The sequence below is a fragment of the Balaenoptera acutorostrata genome, chromosome 3, assembly GCF_949987535.1.
Source record: "Balaenoptera acutorostrata chromosome 3, mBalAcu1.1, whole genome shotgun sequence".
Lineage (NCBI taxonomy): Eukaryota > Metazoa > Chordata > Mammalia > Artiodactyla > Balaenopteridae > Balaenoptera > Balaenoptera acutorostrata.
This window is the reverse complement of record NC_080066.1, coordinates 131,091,917-131,112,260: the sequence shown is the minus strand read 5'-3', so window position 1 is coordinate 131,112,260 and position 20,344 is coordinate 131,091,917. Positions and strand designations below refer to the sequence as shown.

Sequence of the window (20,344 nt, the reverse complement as noted above, 5' to 3'; positions counted from 1 at the left end):
GCAGGGGACACGGGTTCGAGCCCTGGTCTAGGAAGATCCCACATGCCGCGGAGCAACTGGGCCCGTGAGCCACAACTACTGAGCTTGCACGTCTGGAGCCTGTGCTCCGCAACAAGAGAGGCCGCGATAGTGAGAGGCCCGCGCACCGCAACGGGGAGTGGCCCCCACTCGCCGCCAACTAGAGAAAGCCCTCGCACAGAAACGAAGACCCAACACAGCCAAAAATAAATAAATAAATATATTAAAAAAAACCCAAAACTATAGTTCTAAACAGTGGGGAAAGTATTATCCATTCAACAAAATACTGGCGATGGCAAAAAAATCAAGTCAAACTGCCAGAGTTGGAGTCCTAGCTCTATTATTTACCTTTTAATATGTAAAATGAGGATTATAATACCTACTTCATATGATATTAGCTCAGTGATGTTAGTTATTATTGTTTTTATTAAATGCCTATTACATGTTAGGCATTGTACTAGATGCTGGCAATAAAATGGAATCAAGACAGACATGGCTAACATCTTTGCCAAAAACTTCTACTATGTCCTACTCCATATGCTACATTTTCTAAGTCATTTATGTCATATACACTTTACAGCAAAGAAAAATCTGAGTAGTAAAGCATTTCCATAGAGCATCAAGATAAGACCCCACAATTCCACTATTTCTTTTCTGTGAAATTTCCAGTGAACACATAGTAACTGTGGTATTTCTTTTCTTAATTCATCACTTGACTCAAAACTCTTTTCATGACTTCTGGGTAAACTGCCTAGAATACGTTTCTATCAAATGTAAATAAGACAGTGTTTCTGAAGGTAACATCCAAAGATGATCTGCTTCTTAATCACCTAAAATGCTAATAAAAGGCAGATTCCTAGACCTTATTTCAGACATATTGATTCAAAAGCTCTGGCTGGAAGATGTGGGAATCTGCATTTCTAATAAGTTCCCAGTGTGATTTTTATGCAAATCCCATTTGAGAACCACATTCTCAAGAAAGAAAAAACCTCCACTACATAAGAAATTTATAACCAAAGGCAATACTGAAAAATAATGATCCAAAGCTTCGTGAAGGAGAAAAATTTTATTCGTCAGAATAAATTTTCACATGCCTGTCTCTTAACAGGGTTGAGTCAACAGTGCACAGACACACCTTAACTGTGACTGTTCAAGAAACTCCTATTCTGGAGGCCAAGGGAAAGGATGGAACGGGGACACTCTGAAAAACTTTACTGATATTTCAGAAGACACAAACAAAACGGTGTTATTGCAGTAGTCACGCCTACTAAAATTGGGATTTGGTGACAACAGAAAATGGAACAGATTTCTCTTAAACTCAGACAACTAAAGACAGACCTCCCTGCTCCAACTCCCCACATCTACCATAAACCTTGGATAATCTCTCAAATGTAGACTTTGTCTACTTGGGAGTTAAGCTGGTCCTGTGACCAATCAGAGGCAAGGAAAAATATGATCTTTTGATAAAAGATAATCAATTTTCATAAAAGATAACCAAAATGACTAATGAAAATTTAAATTTATACCTCTCAATCTGATGGACAGTTATAGAAGAGATCTCACTGAGACACGGAAGAGAGTCAATCAAGGAGCTCTGAACTCCTAGTGCCTGTAAACTTTCCAAATAACAATTCAAAGCTAATGAACAAACTACTTCTCTGCCCACTAAGCCACACTGGTCTGAGATCTGCTCTGGTGCAGATAATAAAATGCCCTAAGATGGCAGTGGGTTCACTGTGACTGGAAGAAGTTGGGAGCCCAAAGAGGAAAGAGACGCCCAACCTGCCCACACTAACCGTCCGTCCGCACCCAGTATGGAGCAGCAGAGCGGGCGGGGCTGCGATTTCTCCCGCATCACTGCGCTCTCTCTTCTCCGCCTGCGTGAGCGCCGCCCTCCCACTCGCGGAGTGAACCCACTGGGCCTAGCCTTTCCTTCCCCCTCCCCTCGGCCTGATGCTGAATCATGAGCCCTATATCTCCAAAAGGTAAAATCTAAGAACAATGCCACCCTTAGGGCCGGCCTGAATGGGGTACCAGGTCGGGGTGGGGCGGAAGGCTGGAAACCACAACTTTGCTCCCCTTCTTCCCAAATTCCCCACCCAACCCCCAGATGAAAATGAGTACCGCAGCCTTAAGGGATTCCCAAGCGGCACCCCTTCTCAGGCGTCGCTCGGGTTGGCAACGGTCAGACCTGGGCCCGGCGCACTCCGCCTCATTGTTCCAACGCTGCCTACCAGCCCGCCCGCCCGCCTGCCCGAAGTCCGAGCCCCGCAAGGCCGGGGAGCTCGCAGCTCGTGGGTAAGGGGTGGGCGATCTCCGCCCCTCTCCTGTAACCACCGCCCCCTGCCCACCACCCTCGCCCTTCCTGCCAACCTCCTTTCGCTAAAGCGGAACCAGCGAGTCCCCCGGAGGCGACCGGGTGGGTGCTGTCCAAATGCTGGGAGGAGGAGGACTGGGGTGGGGAGGGTGGGGAGAAGCGAGAGTCTCCGGCCTGCGCTCGGCTGCAGCCTTCGCCCCACCGCCCCACAGCGAGATGCCGGTTCCACGGGTCCCGCTCGGCCACGGTTCCTCCCGCCCGACAGGGAGCCGCTCGGCGGTGGCCATCTCCCAGCCCTGGATGCTGGCGCCGAGCAGCCCTTGGCCCTCCTAGTCTCCAGAAGCAGAAGGCGGAGGGCCCGTCCCCGTGCAGGCTGCAGAAGTCACCATATGCTACTCACCCCAACTGTTTCTGTCCCTGCGGTTCTTGGCCATGGTGGTCAGGGGACTGGTGGCGGTGGGGCGCTGTCACGGCGCTCGCTCTTCCCCCGGCCGCAGGTTGCTGGCGGTGGGAGGCTCTGTGCCTGCGCTGGGCGCAGTTCACTCAGACTCTGAGGATGTTGCTGTGGCGCTGGTGGGAAGGAGTGGGGAGGAGAAGGGAGGAGAAAGGGATGAACCAAGCTCAGCATCACAAGCCCAAGTTCACACAAATACCAGCGTCACACCCTCCCTACCTCAGCCCACCCCCAGAGCCTGAAGACAGTGACAATGTACTGCAACATTTTCGATGGAAAAAACATACAAATAAACAGCACCCCCTTACACACTCAAAGAATTTAACAGCATTATACAGTCAGAAATAACACAAGCCAATATACTGCATGATTCTGTATGTTCAAATACCTGTTTCCTAGACCAGTTACATATTAGTAGAAACATGCTGGCAACATTTATATAGCCAAAGAAATTTTAAAAATCTGCATTTATCTACCAGGTACCATTCCCCCCCTAATTTAAAAGCAAGGTCACATTAGTAAAGAGGGTATCATGCATTCTTGTACCTGTATACTGAACAGGCCTGTCTTTTAAAATTAGGATATCAAATTTAGATTAAGATCAAGATAAATGAAAGCTGGAGAGTCACCATAATCTGTAACTAACTCCATTCTAGAGGGCAAAATTTCCCACTAGATGTGCAGAGATATCATCTGGCATTATACTGACAAATATTCTAAGTAAAGTCATACTACATAGTCTGGAAGAGCCTTGGCCGTAACAAAGGTTGCAGGCAATTTTGAAAGCAAAAGGCAGTAAATACTTTAAAAAAACATTCTCAATCTCTCCCTTTTCACTGGTTTCTTCCTCTTTCCCTATAAACTTAATTTTCAATGTCCTAGAAACACTGTCCCTTCATGCTACCTGACCCTCAAGATACCATCATCCCATTCCTCACCTCCTCACACAGTTTTCACCTGCATTTGGTTGTTGCCCATACTCTACACAGATCAGTTCTGCCTAGGAGATTATTGCTAGCTTCTTAATTACCAGATCCTTGGTCTCTGTTTACTCCTCATCATAAGCAACTCTTCACTCTGTGTGCCCTCAATGGAATTTACTATGATGGCTTCAGACAGGACCTCCATCCATGCTGTTGATTCCCATATCTACTCTTCTAGTCTGAAGCTCTCTTGAGGAGAGATAATCATCATTCCAGAGCTGAATTTATAACTGCCTGAGGTCATCTTCACTTTGTTTTCCTACTGACACTTCAAAATCAATATGTCGAAAACCAAACTCTCTCACTCACCACTGCCAAATCTTATGCATTTCATATTTCAGTTAATGGTTCTATGACCTCAGAACACTGTAAACAAAGTTTTCATTATGGTTTTAAAGGAGACTGTGTTCAACAGAGTTGCATTCCCTAAACACTAATGAGACAACATAGGAAGACAGAAATTAACTCACCCCATACCTACAAACCAAATTCATTAAATAAAAAGAAGCGTGTTCTGCTTTTCTTGTATTTCTTTACTATAATTCTCAGCTCACATTCTAGTCTGACAATCCCTTTCAGGTGAATCCCATTAAAAAAGAGTACAGTAGATTCCACCCCAAAAATGTTATATATGTAATTCAGTATCTATTCCTAATTGAAAAAGAAACTTATCTTTAAAAAACCCTTTTTCTGTTGTAATCTGTGAGATAATACTTGAGACTGTGTGAATGTCTTGGCCAAGAACTTTTCATCCAATGGTTTTTAGCATCCACTGACATCCTTGCCTGAACTGACTTTACATTAGTGATTTTAAAATAATTATACCATTTCTTTTACATTCTACATTTAGTAGTTGGCATTTCTTCTGCCACCTTTGTTTGTTGAGTACCACTATCCACTTCATGGATTCATAAAATCTAAAAAAACTTCACTGTATCATTTACCATCATTATTCTTTCTAATGCTCAAATTGCCCTAAACTTGACCAATGGTAGCCCCTTCAAGTTAAAACCTGTGTCCTTTTAACATGTCCTATTTGTCTTTGATCATTTTCCTTGTTTTCTGGCACAAGAAAATGTTTCAAGTTTCCCTTGTATTTTCCCTGCCTCAGAACTAGGATTAACTGGTCCTCCAAGAAACTCTGGCTGCTTTTAATGAGAAAAGGAATTTAGAAACCAAGATCTGAATGCTAGCTGTGCTCACTGCTAGCTGGAATTTCACTGTTTCTAGACTCTTTCAGTGGACATTGTTAGAACACATTTATTTTTTAAAACCATAAGTTTAATCTACTCTAAAGAAATACCTCCAACAGTATGAAAATACATACATACAGAGTAATTTATTGCAGCATTTTTGTTATTGTAATATGTTGGAAATAACCTAAATGCCCATATATAGGAGAGTGGTTAAATACACTATAATACATGTGCACAATGGAATACTATGTAGCTATAAAAAAGAATACAGAAGATCTTTATGAACTGATAAATACTGATTTCCAGAATACACTGTTAAATGGAAAAAAAAAACCCCAAAGCACAAATACTTTACCCATCCTGTAAGAAACAAAAGCATATAAAAAATGTATGTGCTCCTCTGTGCAAAAGAAATACAGGATAAACCAGAAACCAATGAGATAAGTTATCTACAGGAGATGAGTGAGAATAGGACGGAAGCAATGGAAGAATGGGAATAGGGTAGCAAGGATTAGGAGGACTGATGCTTCTCTAAGCGTAACCTTTTCATAAAGCCCTGACTGTTAGAACCATGGCAATGTTTCACATTCTCCAAAATAAATAACTAAAATCAATCATGGTGGGATGAACTGGGAGATTGGGATTGACATATATACATTAATATGTATAAAATAGATAACTAATAAGAACCTGCTGTATAAAAAATAAATTAATTAAATTTAAAAAAATAAATCAATCAGGATAAGGGGCTAGGGGTGGAAGGAACTCAAAATGGAATAACAAACAGTAAAAAAAAAAAAAAAAAAAGTGAACCTAACTATATTACAGGGGAATAACATAACTACACTGAAGTGCTTTCTAAACCTTAGGAGCTTTAGAAAATAGTATTTTGATTGTATGCTGTAAGACTAAAGACAAAAACTGTATACAAGTATTGCTCTTTAGTTCATAATTTTTTTTTCTCCCAGGACATACGTAGGTTAGCAACTCTGAAATTATTTATGTTTGCAGTATAATTGCAGTAATTTGCTGTAATTTGCAGTATAAATATATCATGTGTAATCAGAGCCAGATTTCTTGCTTTTGGAGATGAAGTTATAATAAGGAGAGGGGAAGGACATAATGAACCCTGTGGTGTTGAACTGGAATCTGAGGTATCAGTATGATACAGTAAAAACACAAATAGCAGAATTAAAAAAAAATGGGCAGAGGCTCTAAATAGACATTTCTCCATAGAAGATATACAAATGGCCAAGAAGCACATGAAAAGATTATTTAATGTTTTTAGTCACTAGGGAAATGCAAATCAAAATTTGAAAAACTACAATGAGACATCACCTCAGACTGTAACCAAAAAGAAAGACAATAAAAAGTGTTGGTGAGGATGTGGAGAAACTGGCACTGCTGGTGGGAATATAGCCACTTTGGAAAACAGTCTGGCTGCTTCTCAAAAAGTTAGATATAGAGTTACCAATTGGCCCAGCAATTCCACTCATAGATATATACCCAAAAGAAATGAAAAACACATGTTCATGCAAAAACTTGTATAGGAATGTTCATAACAGCATTGTTTGTAGTAGCCAAAAGGTGGAAACAACCTAAATACCAATAACTATCAATGGATAAACAAAATGTGGTATACCCATAAAATGGAATATTATTTAGCCATAAAAAGGAATGAAGTACTGATAAATACTACACCATGGATGAACCTTGAAAACATTATGCTAACTGAATGACGCCAATCACAAAGACCACGTATTGTATGATTCCGTTTATATAAAATGCCCCAAATTGACAAATCTATAGAGACAGATAGTAGATTAAAGGTTGCCTAAGGCTAGAGAGGGTGGGTGGGAGGTTGGGGAGAAATTGGGGAGCAATTGCTACTGAATACGAAGCTTCTTTTGGGGGTAATAAAAATGTTTTAAAATTGATTCTGAAATCAATTCTGTTCAACTCTGTGAATATACTAAAAATCACTTATTTATATAAATTGGTGAATTATATGGTATGTGAGTTATATCTCAATAAGGCTGTGTTTTAAAAGTCAAAGTCAAGTTTATTTTAAATCAGAAAAAAAGAAGAAAAGGTATTTGTACTTTAGTACTCTAGATCCTCTCTCCTCCTGACTCCTCTGGGATATTACTCCAAAAATTAATCCCTCCCTCCTATATCCTCAATTAATTTTTCTTCTATTGGTTCCTTCACCATGCTCATTTTCCCCCAAAAAACTCTCAATCAGGAGTTTTTCAGTAATCGATGATCCAACTTGCTCCTTCCCTCTATAACTAGCAATCTTGGAAAAGTATATCAGTTAGAATGCTTTTGGCTGTAACTCAAAATGGCTTAAATAAAAGGACATTTACTGTCACATAATTTTTTTGAAGACAGGTTGGTTCTATGGTGGTTCATTCATCAGTGCAACATCATCATGGATTAGTTAGGATAAAGACTTGGCTGCTGTAAAAAAAACTACAGTGGCTTAAGACACTTATTTCTCTCTCATGGAAATAATCTGAGTGTAAGCCATCCAGGGCTAATATGGTGGCCTCTTTATACTTTCTTCCACCCTTAACTTGGGACTTCCATCATGTAATCCAAGATGGCTGCTTGGACATTCACATCCTCATTCCAGCCACGTAGAAGGGGAGAAAAGGAAGAAGTGGATATATCCAATCTGAGGGTACAACCCAGAAGTTGCACACATCACCTCACCTCAAATACCATTGACCATACATGTCCCACGCAGTTGATAAATATACCATGTATTTAACTAAAATTTTGGGAATCTAATACCACAGAAGGAAGGGAAATGGATATTGGAGAATATAAGCAGACTATTTCACTAGGACCAAGATTGCATTCTACCATACTGTGTGTGGGCTTATTTTCTAATGCAGGCTCCTGCCATAGTTCCAAAACGGCATCTGCCATTCCAGCCATCAGAGGCAGACAGCCATGCCTAGAGACAGAAAAAGGCATGTCTATGTCTTGTGTACCTTGTTAAAAAGCACTCCAGCAGGCTTTTCCTCATGTGTCATTGTCCACAATGGTCTAAGCCTAAACCATCCCCTTAACAAGAGGAATGAGGCTAGGCCAATCGACATTTACCCCCTAAGATTGGGGAAGGTCTCAGTCTCCTTTAATGGACATAGCCACTCAGAAAAGGTCCACAAAACTGTGGTTCTGATAATACAGAAAGAGGATCGTTTCTGAGCAGAATGCCCAAGGTCATAATCATAGCTTCCATTTCCCCCTTACCCTCCACTAGTATCTCAGCTGGTAGGGCGATCCAAACTTTACTCCCATAGGATCCAAGTCCTTGGTGGTCTTATATTTACTGGATTGCTGCAGTTTCCCATTGTTCACTAATTTTGGACATATGAAAACCAAGAGGTACCCTAGTGCATACCTGGGGTTCCAGATATAGTCCTTATTCTCTTTGTCGAGCAACAACCAATTTCCCCTTGGTAATTAAGACCAATCACCCCAACCCGTACAATGACCCCCTCTCTAACTGTTGGCTCAGTGGTCTGAACACCTCATATAGCCCAGGTGGTAGTGTCAGCTTCCTATTTAATGGAACTGTGACTGGGTTATCTGGGGAAAGTATCTGTCCCTTGCACACTAGGGCCTTCAGATCCACCAAGCCCAATGTTTTAGAGTCAAGGTTGTACAGACAAAAATTCTTCAAGTGAATTATTAGGAATAATAAAAGGGTCACTCCTACCTCCACCCCCTGGTTCCTCGGCCCATGCATTCTGAATATGGGGCAGATGGCAATATATATTGGCTACTGAGTTAAATCCTATATCATATCCTCACAGGGGTTCTCTCTCAGCCAACTGATCCTTCAGCAGGACTTTCCTCCATTGTATCATATTAGATGCTTCTAAGTGATGGGTTTGAGGTAAGATCAGTTAATTTCATGGGCATGACTCCATTGCCACACTTCCTCATAGTAAAATGAGCTTCTTGCTCAAATTTAATGTTGTTTGTGATACATAGTGATGAAATAAGGCATTCTGTAAGTCCATAATTGTGGTACTAGTAGAAGCTTTCCAAGCAGGGATGGTAAACCTGTATCTGGACTATGTATCTATTCCCATGAGGACAAACTGCTCTTCCCTCCATAATCAAAGGGACCTGGTTTAATTAAACTGCCACCAGGTAACTGACTGGTCTGTCTAAGGAATAGTACCTTACTAGGGTCACTGCAATGGCCTCTGCTGTAAGGAAGTTAAATACACCATAGAGGCAGTAACCGTATTACCCTTGGCAAGTGGAAGCCCGTGCCACTGAATCCGTGTTTAGCCTCCATTCGTATTGCCACATGGCCCCACTGAACTAGTACTCGGGTGACTAGGTAGAGGCTGACTGACATCCATAGGACAGATCATCTTGTATACCTGATTACTGGGACGGATGCCCTCTTATGGGCAGTCAAATGGTTCACATTTTCACATTCCAGGTTAATTTTGAGACTCCATCCATAATACATCTCCCACTGACTTCCTTATTTCTGAACATCTTCTTTCCAAGTTATTGCCAGCCTATTAATTACTGTGCATAAATCAGTATAGATCCATGCCTCAGGCTATCTTTCATTCCTAACACAGAGGACAACCAGATGTTTTATTCAAAATTATGCCCTCTGGGAAAATTTCTCTTCATCTCTATTTTTCAGGTCCACTTCACTATGAAGTAGGGCCATAATTCAGTGGCTCTATGCTTCTAGTTGGTGCTAGTGTATCATCCAGACCATTAATAAACCAGGCCCAAGCTTTTCCTTCCTCTGCTAAATGACTATGAGCCCAAAGATAGGTTCAAAAAAGGGTGGCAGAGAAGTAGGGGCAGGTACAGTGAAAGTTAGTCCATGTACTTTACTTGTGCCTTCCAGATCAGCTCAGGCCACCCCAGTATATACCTTTCCATTTGACAATGGAATTCTGCTGCCCATGTTCAATTTATGAGTCATCAGATAAAACCCAGTTCCTAAAGAGCAGTTCACAGCACAAAATCACTTAGAATCCTGTGGTCAGGTGTTTAGTATCTGCCGAGCCCTGGTAGCAAGCCAAGAGTTGCTTTTCAACTGAGCTGAATACAGGAACCCTGATATCAATTCTCATATAAACTTTAAAACCACCCTGGGGATCAAAGTTACATATCAGATGATCAATTCAAGCTGCATAAAAAAAGGATGTGCACTGCCTTCCTCAACTCTTCTTTTTAAAACTCCCATTATAATGACCTGATACTGATTCTGAATGAGACACATGTTCTACTGCTCTCCAGAACAAAACAGAATTCTCCTACACTTTGAAAACACAGTTTTGGCCTCAACAGACAACTGATCTTCATTAGTAACAGAAAGAATAGTTTAACTATTTCAAAATCCAAATGATAATTATGGCAAATGCCTTCCAATATTTAATTGATTTATATTTAACAAACCTATAAAGCTCAATCACATAAAATTACATTTTGCAACTAGTTTATGTTGGAAGATTCATCAGGAAATTATATTGTTTAAGCCTGTATGTTCCATACTAAAATTATTGTCCTCATGCTCTGTTTTGTCACACTTGAGGGTTTTAATTAGCCATTCTGTCTTGGTTACTAAATTGTGAAACTTACCTAGGTAGAAGTTAAAAAAATTTTATGTCCTTCATTTTGTTTTCTGTTTTTTTGGTTGCACTGTGCTGTATGTGGGAACTTAGTTCCCTGACCAGGGATCTAACCCACGCCCCCTGCAGTGGAAGCGCAGTGTCTTAACCACTGGACTGCCAAGGAAGTCCCTGTGTCCCCCAATTTTAAAAAATTAAGCCTTGGCTAAAATTGAAACAAGAGGCCACAGATTATAATTAGCATTTTACTAAAGAACTTTGAAAGAAGGGAAAAACAGTATAAAGCATAGAGCAAACCATAAAAGGTTGTTAGGCAGATAACAGGAAAACATGGAATATATTAACATGTCATATTATGAAGACACAAAGAATATATGACAGTTATATCAAGCCATACTTATTCTTACTCAATACCTTGGCATTATGAAATTTGGTAGTTGGTAAGAAACTCTTCTATGCTCAGTTGAAAACTTTTTATTGTTATGTTACCTTCAACCTTGAAACCATGTGCTTAATTGTTTAGGACGTAAAATTAAATTTATGCACTGTATGCTTATTCTATGGAAATTGAATGTGAATTTCTTTACTAACCATGAAATATTTAACAGACAAGCTATGACTTCACTGATCTTGATAAAATTAACTCAACCAGTATTTAAAAATTCTAAAGATTCTCTTGGAGTTAGTATAAAGCAGATGTTTTTTGCTTGCAACAACTGTGGTACAAGTAAAAGAACGATTGTGGCAGGCACTTCTTAACCACCACATAAAATCTTGACTTTTTCCATGCTAGCCACCTCTGGGTTGATGATCAAAGCATGTGGATCTGCCATTACTGGCAGCATAAAGTATCTGCACTCCAGGGTCTTGTTGAAGCCTATGACCTCAAACTTTTTATTGCCTAATTCAAATCAAACATTGTGTTTCAAGAATAACATGCTTAAAGGAGTGTCAGAAAGACATTTATCCTTGTTTCAAACTGGGAATTCAGAGTTTCCATTTTAGGAAGGCCCATGAGGTAAGTTTTCCTAAACTCTTAGTATCAGGAAAAGATGTAACTCTCTCTCAATTAATTGGTTTACTGTGATCTCAAAAACACTATGAAACCCTCTGCTTTGGCCAATTTGCTGTATTGTTCTGGTATCTTATTTTTCCTTTCTTTAACATCATACCTATTTCCTCATTTTTATCTTGTGTTATAGTATGCATTTTCTGTATGCTGCCTCAAATTCTCTGAGGAATAATGTAGGTATAAATAAGTAACGATAAATAAATTTCAGACTAGAAAAAGGATCAATGCTTATAGGGTCAAAGGGGGAAAAAAAGAAATCTATGACAGTAAATAAGTACTAGGATACCAATAGAACATTTGAAAAGATTTTGAGTCATTGAAGCCAAAAGTATTTGCCCACCAAAACAAGTGCCAAGAAGCTTTGAAAGAAGGAACTGTTCTTCAACAATTTTTTCAATGCAGCAAACACATAGGCTTTGTCCATAGAGCATGTAAGTCTGAGCTTACTTATGTTCCCTAAATAAGTGCCCTTTGTGCACGGAGCACAAGAAAATACATATATTCCCTGTCCTGTTAAGGTGTGAATTTAATTTCTACATTATGCAATTGATTACAATGATCAACAACAAGGAGTACATTGCCCAAGAATGGAATTGAATTGGATGTTCAAAGCCACAAGCCAACATCTGCAGCTTGCTCTTTTGTGATTTTTTCAGTCACTAAATGCAATGGCCAAGTGTTAGCTGGCTTTTTTGTTCAAAACCTTCACAGGGCTCTAGAAATAACTTTGCCAGTATACAAACTGGCAACTTTATTTCTACCTTCAGACCAAGACTGGAACTGAAACTACAAAACAGCTTGTTAAATATCAGCCAAATTACTTCCCTAAACTCCTGTTTCATATTCTGTGCATTGTGAAGTATTTTTAAACCTTTTATATTTTGAGAACCCTCTTTATAATCCTGTAAAATGCTTTATAAACACTTCCTTGGGTGTCAGATGCAAAACCTTATCCTCCTCATGCTGCAGATAAGGATACGGAGACATTGCCAAATACGATGTCTTTCTTGTCCCAGGTCACATACTGAGGAATTGGTAGAGCCAGAACCAGGTTGTGGTCCCTGACTTTGTTTCAGATTCTGCAAAACTCCTGACCCAAGGAGCGATACCCGCGTTCAGACACCGCGTGTGCCCAACAGGGATAAAGGCCATCGAGACTACCTAGGAATTCAGACTTTCAGAAATGTCTTGGGAAAACTCAGTAGAAGACAGGTTGCGCAGGTGTGCAGCGAAGCCTCAAACTCATACCACTGAGAATAATTTGCAAAACAGGACGGTGCAGTAGGGTGTGCCGCGACTTAGTTAATCTGGCACTCCACTCCCCCACCTCCTTCCCTGGTGCCCCACTGCCAGGTGACTTCTCACCTGGCCCAGTGCCCTCAACGTACCTTTTCTGAACTGGGAGGGCTGCGTTCCCTTCGCCCTCGTGCTCACCCTTCTCCCTCTAGCCGTCACCTTCTAAGATTACCTGACAAAGCGGGGGGCGGTTTAGCGGAGGCGCTTCGGCCCACTAATGCCCGGGGGCTTCCTTAAGCCCCGAGGGTGGGAAGCAGAGCCTGGGCCCGGAAAGGACGCGCCGGCCCGGGGGGCGCGGCGGCCCGGCCGGGAGAGTGTCGTGTCCCGAGCAGGCCTCAGGGCGGCACTCTGGCCCTGCGGCCGGCGTGCTCGGGCCGGCAGCTGGGCGCCGACCTACGCTGGCCGGGAACGTGTCTCCCGGTGACGCAGCCCCGGGTGGAGAACGTGGTGCGGCGGCGGCGACGGTACGCCCCTCCGCCGTCCGCGAGAGAACGTGCGGTGCAGCGGGAGGCGGCGACGGCGCCGAACCTGGAGCGGCCGGCGGGCGCCGGGAAGCAGGACGCTGGCGCCGGCGAGGAAGTAGGTCCCGGGCGCGGCGCTCAACAAAGAGTGGAGCCGCCCTCCTCAGGTACCCAGCCGGTCCCGGGCCCCGGCGGGCGGGCAGACCCGGCTCGGCAGTTCGCGGGCGGCCGGGGAAGGGGGAAGGGCCGAGGCCGGAACGCGGCGGCTAGGCGCCGGGGAGAGCCTTTCAGGCCCGCTGGTTCGCTGGCCCCGGCCGGGCGGAAGGGACGGGGCTGGGCCGTTCGGCGTTGTAGCCTCTGCTCGTTTCTCGTGCAGGCGGAGCTGCGGGCAGAGGTTCCATGTTAGGAAGCGGCGCCGCTCGTCCTCGTTAGCGGGAATCGGGGCGCCGCGGGCAGAGCCGGCGGGAGCCGGGCCCTGAGCGAAGATGGAGGCCCCTCTGCGGCCTGGCGCGGACATCCTGAGGCGGAACCCGCAGCAGGACTACGAGCTCGTTCAGAGGGTCGGCAGCGGCACCTACGGGGACGTCTATAAGGTGAGGCAGGCCGTGCTCTCTCCCCGCGGTCCGCTGGCTCCCGGGTATAGGGCCACTTTCTGGGGAAGTATGAGGAGGGGGGAGGATGCTTTTATTGTTATATCTTGGCGATGCCGCGGCCGGGTTCCGTGTACTCGATTCAGGGCACCTTCTATTCACTGCTTGCTCTAATCGCTCCAACAAGCAGAACTAAACACACCTTTGCAAACTACCGTAGTACTTTTTTGTGGTATAAAGGCTTTTTAACGCTTATTTATGGTATCCAAGGGAGTTCGAATCCGCTTATGGAGTTGCACTTGAGGATATTCTTGTCTTAGCATGGAAGAATGCTTCCTGGAAGACAGTAGACAAGTATGTTGACATTCCGACATTTGCATAAAAAACTTTTTGATGGATAATCTTGGTTTAAGAAGTCCTATGAAACCCTGTCTCTCAATTTTATCTGTAAGCAGTCTAATACTGGGTCAGAGTGACTTGTGCACAAACATTACCCTATGAAGAACGATGCTTTTCCCAGCAGAAGTTTCATTATTTGTATCTGGTTGATGATTCTTTTTCTACTTTAGCAGTTCCTCTCTTTGGGATTTATAACATACCGTGACCAAGAGTGGTTAAGAACTGCTGTATTTTTATTATACTCGTTTGCTTTATTTGAGACAATTGATGAGGATGAGTTACTCTTAATTTGAGATTTAAAAAAACATCATAGAGAAGCAAACCCAGTTCCCTAAATCCACTGAGTTCTTTAAGGATGAAGAGGAAAGATTGTTTTAGATTGCCTTATGCTTTTTGTTCTCTGTTCCAAAAAGGGAGCACTAATGCAACTCACATGGGTATATCAAGGGGCATTTCCTTTGATTTGGAACAGCTTTGTTTATTGGATTTAATCATGTTAGGTATCCCATTATTCCAAACAGCACTCCTGCATATACCTGAAATGGCCTTGTGTCATACGGGTAATTAACCAGTAGAAGCCTTTAGGGTATGTTGTTTTTTACAGGTAATATGGTAATATGGAAGAAAAAACATCCCTTCTTCCTAACCTTTCTGTTTTTGTTTAATATCCTCCCTATTAATAGTAACAATTTGAGGTTGTGTTATGACAGTTCTAGCACTGTTTGATTCTATTGAGATGAAATGTAATGGGTAGGCTTTTTATTCTTTAAACAAGCATTTGAATCTTCTGTACTAGGTACTGTTCTGTATGGGATGTTGAATTGGGAGGAAGGTTCCAGCTTTTGCCTTGTGAATAATTTTAATTCAAAGTAGATAATTATAATAGAATTCTCTTCTTTATGTAGAATTAGGGGTAGTTAACTCTTAATTGTTTATTCATGGATTAGCCATTTTGTGGAATGCTTTTTAAAAAATTGAAATTCCTTTTTGCCTTCTCAGTCCCACTTTTTAGTCACCTTCATCTTATGATTCACTATGTATTACACTGGTTCACGTTAGTCATACAATTGGTAATCATCAATTCAGTTCATGTTAATAATACAATAATCTGAATTCCAATTCTTGTATATTTTCTCTCCTTCCTACTACAAGAAAATTTAAAATGTTTTCCCCACAAAAATCCCAAGGCCTTCACCTTTTTTCTTTATAAATATAACAACTAAAGCAACTATCTGGAGCAGGATTTTATCCTTGCCAGGGAAAGCAAAGGGTTATATTAAAGGGACAGCTAATGCTTGCCTTTTACCCTGGTGCCTCCCTGCCCTATCTCTCTCTTCAACAGCTCCTAAACAGAGAATCAAGACAATATTTATCATACACCACTTTCAAACACCCTCCCCCCAAATGATCCCCTTCCCTCACATTCATGCTCCCTCACTTTATGTGCATACTCATTCCGCACCAAGCCAGCCTCTAATTCCTAAATATCCTCAAAACCCTGGTTCCTTGTCTTTGTTTTCCTTTGTTCTAATTACCTGGCATCACCTCCCACCCCCATTTCCAACTGTTATAGCCTACCTTACTCAAAGCCTCCAGGAGGCCCCAGCCCCTCCCCCTTATCTCCAACCTCATTTATTACTCTTCACCCTGCTTCACTCTCTTCTAGCAACACTGGCCTGCTTGCTCTTCCTTAAACATAAGGAAGAGCAAGCAGGCCAGTGTTGCCATCTTCCTACCTTTGGGCCTTTGTTCTGGCTATTGCTTCTGCTCAGAATGTTTTTCCTCAGACAGCCACATGGCTTGCTCCCTTCCCTCGTTGCTTTTATATCCTCTCAGTCTTTTTTTCCTACTTCTTTTTTCTTTGCACTTATCACCATCTAATGTCATTTTAAAAAAATTTTATTGGAGTACAATTGCTTTACAATGTTGTGTTAGTTTCTGCTGTACAATGAAGTGAATCAGCTCTATGTATACATATATTCCCTCCCTCTTGGACCTCCCTCCCCCCCCATCCCACCCATCTAGGTCATCACAGAGCACCAAGCTGAGCTCCCTGTGCTATATGGCAGGTTCCCACTAGCTGTCTATTTTATACATGGTAGTGTATGTATGTCAAACCTAATCTCCCAATTCATCCCACCTTTTTACTTATTTTTTCTTGTTTATTATCTATCTCAATCCACTAACCTACTCTCTGAGGGCAGGAATTTTATCTCTTTTATTCACTGCTCTATCTCTAATAGTTCCTAGAATTATGCCTGGCACAGAGTAAGTACTTTCTGAACATTTGAGGAATGAATGAATGAATGAATGAATGGCTATCAGTCTTTCTGTCCCCTAATTCTCTGGGCATATACTTTATACTTTATACTTACTGGGCATATACAACACTAAGTTAGCATTTAATACTCTATATATTCCTGTAATGCCTATTATGATATCCTGTATATGTATTTTTATTACAAATTTCAATTATTTTAGTCCTCCAGGAAAAATATTTCTGGAAAACTATTTCATAGCATATCCATTTTCAGCATTCGAAGTCCTATAGAATTTTATCAGTTTATATTTACTCCTTAATATGCCTAAAAACATGTAACATTCAAACTGTAGTGCTGAAGTTTTTAACTCAGAGCACTTAGAGTAATTTTGTTATTTATCACTGTGTTTAGGATGAGCTGAAAATCCTAGGACGTTTTAGAAGAATTTCAATCTGTGATGTAAACTAGCAAAATAATTACAGTGAAGAATAATGCAGGTAAATTAGTTGCTGTTCTAGTCAGATATTATCCCTACTTCTTTTTTTATCTTATGGAGCTGGAGCTTTAAAAGTACCACAGCTTTGAGATTTTTTGTGAATTATTTTTATGTTTTTCAAAAACACAGATCAGATCCCCTTTGAAGCACCTGTCTTTCCTGAGACTCCTCAAGAGGGGAGAGCTCAATCTTAAACTGGCTATTCCCTGTTGAAAGAAGAATACTGTAAAGCTTCTTTTAGATAAATAGGGTAAATCATTGAGGGTGAAAGCAGGAAATAGTGGATGGGAAAGAAACACAAAAGAGAAAAGAAATGTGGTGGAAGATGAAGGATTAAATTTCAACTGAGCAAATTTTATTTATAATTATCATTAATTTTTAAATCTTCTAACAGGAAGAGGAAGCCTGGAGATTTAGTGCCTCTCCTACCTTCTGTCCATAGTGGTCTGGACTATTGTAGTATCATGATACAGTTCACAGTTAACAGTACAAGCCATTTGGGTGGTCTTTATCCAAATATTTAGATCAAAATTGTCCGCAATCTAGATTCCAGAGAAGTTTTAGTAATCTTTTTTTTATTTTTTGTGGGTTATAAATTTAGAGTGGGCAATCTCATGTATTTTTTTCTAACCTGTATTGCTTTTTCCGATTGATTATAAAAGTGTGACATGTTTAGCTCCAGGAGGACAGGAACAGATGTCTCCTGCTTTTCACTGTACAGTAGCAGACAGACAGATGCTCAATAAATATTTATTGAATGATATTAGTTGTAGAAAATTACCAGAGATGAATACTGTTAATAATTTAATATAGTTTATTTCAGGCTTATTTCCTAAATGTTTTTAAACCAGTATGTTTAAACATGGCTTTTATAAAATTGGGATCATGATGTATCTCTTTTTTCTACTTGATTGGAATGGCCATCATTTTCCCAGTCTTTAAATAGTCTTCAAAAATACCATTTTTAAAGGCTCCATTGAACAAACTCTCATTTAGTTAATCGTTATGAGTTTCATATTTGTTTTCAATTTTTAATTTTTGCAATTTTATTTATTTATTTTTTTTATTTTTTTTTTTAATTTTATTTATTTATTTATTTATTTATTTATTTATTTTTGGCTGTGCTGGGTCTTCGGTTCGTGCGAGGGCTTTCTCTAGTTGCGGCAAGTGGGGGCCACTCTTCATCGCGGTGCGGGGACCGCTCTTCATCGCGGTGCGCGGGCCTTTCACTATCGCGGCCCCTCCCGTTGCGGGGCACAGGCTCCAGTCGCGCAGGCTCAGCAGCCGTGGCTCACGGGCCCAGCTGCTCCGCGGCATGTGGGATCTTCCCAGACCAGGGCTCGAACCCGTGTCTCCTGCATTAGCAGGCAGATTCTCAACCACTGCGCCACCAGGGAAGCCCAATTTTTGCAATTTTAAATGTTATAATTTGTGTAGAAATCTGTGTCACACCGTCATATCACTTCTGTGGGTTCTCTGGGTGCTGGATGAACTGGGTCCACTGTAATGAATCCCCTTTTTATATATGCCCTCCCTCTCTCTTCCCCAAGCCAGAAGTCACAATTCTGGAATGGCTTTTGATACTTTAAAGCTTACCCCAGGATCCCATTGTATAGAGACAAAGCTTGTTACATCACAACACTTCTGTAAACGTTCATTTATTCAAGAAATACTTATTGAGTGCCAACTGTATGGTAGGGTATGGGGATGCAAACACGAGAAAGAGAAAGTACACTATCAACATATAGGAACATATAATGTAGTCAGGAAAACAGACATGTAAAAGCAGTCATAATTTGGTAAGTGCCAGAATAGAAGTGAAGTGGAAGATATGCCCAACTTTGTTTTTTGTGGGGACTGGGGAAGGGAGGAAAGGAGAGAGAACTATGATGTGAACCAGGGAAGATTAAAAGCGGAGGGGACATTCACTGGATTTTAAAAGAGTGCAGGGTGATTTCCAGGTGGACAAGACAGGAAAGAAATTTTAGACTGTGGGAATAGGGTGTGCAAATACCTGGTGGCTTGAGAAACCATAGTGAGTCTTGAGGAATCTGCACCTGCTTTCCAAGTTTGGTGTGACCAAATCTGGCAGGGATTCCATAGATGGCAAACAAAAGCTATTTTCTGGCAGAAAAGGACCAGATAATGGACCTTGTATGTCATAGCAAAGAATTTGGACTTCTTCCTGTAAACTGAAGAAAGACTTTAGGAGGGAATCTCTCATGGTGTAGAGGCTGGATTAGACAAAGTTTCTGGAAGTACAGGGATGAAAGGAAGTGATAGATTTAGATGATCAAATTTACCTGGTGATGAGTGAGGGACAAACAGGTAGTCAGTGGCATTTAGAATTTCTGCCTTGGGTGACTACATTGGTGCCATCAACAGAATTAGGAAGTACCAAATTTGTGGGGTCTGGATCTTGTGTTTGGTTTTGGATGTATGACAGTGTATAGGTGGTTATGTCCAGTGTATGGTAGGAAACTCACCTCTGGCCTTAAGAGAGCTGGACTGGGGATACAGGTTTGGGAGTCATTGTCACTTTATGGGGTGGTACCTGTGTAGTATAGGTGAGGTCACCCAGGAGAGTACATTTGTAGGAGAGCTGAGTAAAGGCAGTAGTCTTAGAGTAGTGGCAGAAGAAAATAATGTATTGAAGGTGTCTGAGAAGAAACAAAATGTTATGACGAAGTTCTTTCCATAGAAATCAAGTTTCAAGAACTCTTCTCTGTCATCACCTGTGTTCATTCTTGTTTCCTCCCACTCTAGTAAGGCAAATGTTTTCATCTTCCAAAAAATATAAATCTGAGGTTTTGTGTCATTCCCTTGTACTCTCCTTGTCCATAGAATAAAGTCTTAGAATGATATGGCTTTTAAGGCCCTGCCTGTCCTGAGACTAACCATACTGAATTTCCTTCGGTTCTTTATATGCTCTACTCTTGTCCTTCAGGTTTCTGCAGGTACTATTTCCTTTAACTAGAACAGTCTTCCTCTTGTCTTTCATTTGTCTTCTGTTTGCATTTCTCTTTATAAACATTGCATTTTCAGTGAGGCCTTTTCTGTCCTTTAGATAAGGTCATATCTGTCTGCTGTTTGACTTCTTACATAATACCATTTGTCACTCATCATTGTTGCTGTCAGTCTTCCTTCTCTGCTCAAACTGCAAGACCAGGG

General features: G+C 41.4%; 2 protein-coding genes across 4 annotated transcripts in view; one reads left to right on the top strand and one right to left on the bottom strand.

Annotated features, from left to right (window-relative positions):
• ATL1 (atlastin GTPase 1) overlaps positions 1 to 13,302 on the bottom strand; it is an 89,122-nt gene extending 75,820 nt beyond the window's left edge. The window contains exons 1-2 of the mRNA XM_007192829.3: positions 13,059 to 13,302; positions 2,736 to 2,905 (exon numbers count right to left, since the gene is read on the bottom strand). Coding sequence (XP_007192891.2) covers positions 2,736 to 2,769 — 34 coding nt within the window. The 5' untranslated portion in view covers positions 2,770 to 2,905; positions 13,059 to 13,302. The remainder of the gene's footprint in view (positions 1 to 2,735; positions 2,906 to 13,058) is intronic.
• Positions 13,303 to 13,406: 104 nt separating this feature from the next.
• Positions 13,407 to 20,344, top strand: part of MAP4K5 (mitogen-activated protein kinase kinase kinase kinase 5) — a 144,301-nt gene continuing 137,363 nt past the window's right edge. The window contains exons 1-2 of one of the 3 annotated variants that reach the window (XM_057542091.1): positions 13,407 to 13,545; positions 13,804 to 14,020. In XM_057542091.1, coding sequence (XP_057398074.1) covers positions 13,913 to 14,020 — 108 coding nt within the window. In that variant the 5' untranslated portion in view covers positions 13,407 to 13,545; positions 13,804 to 13,912. Of the gene's footprint in view, positions 13,595 to 13,803; positions 14,021 to 20,344 lie in introns of all 3 variants that reach the window. The other 2 variants (XM_057542092.1, XM_057542089.1) reach the window with 2 other exon arrangements.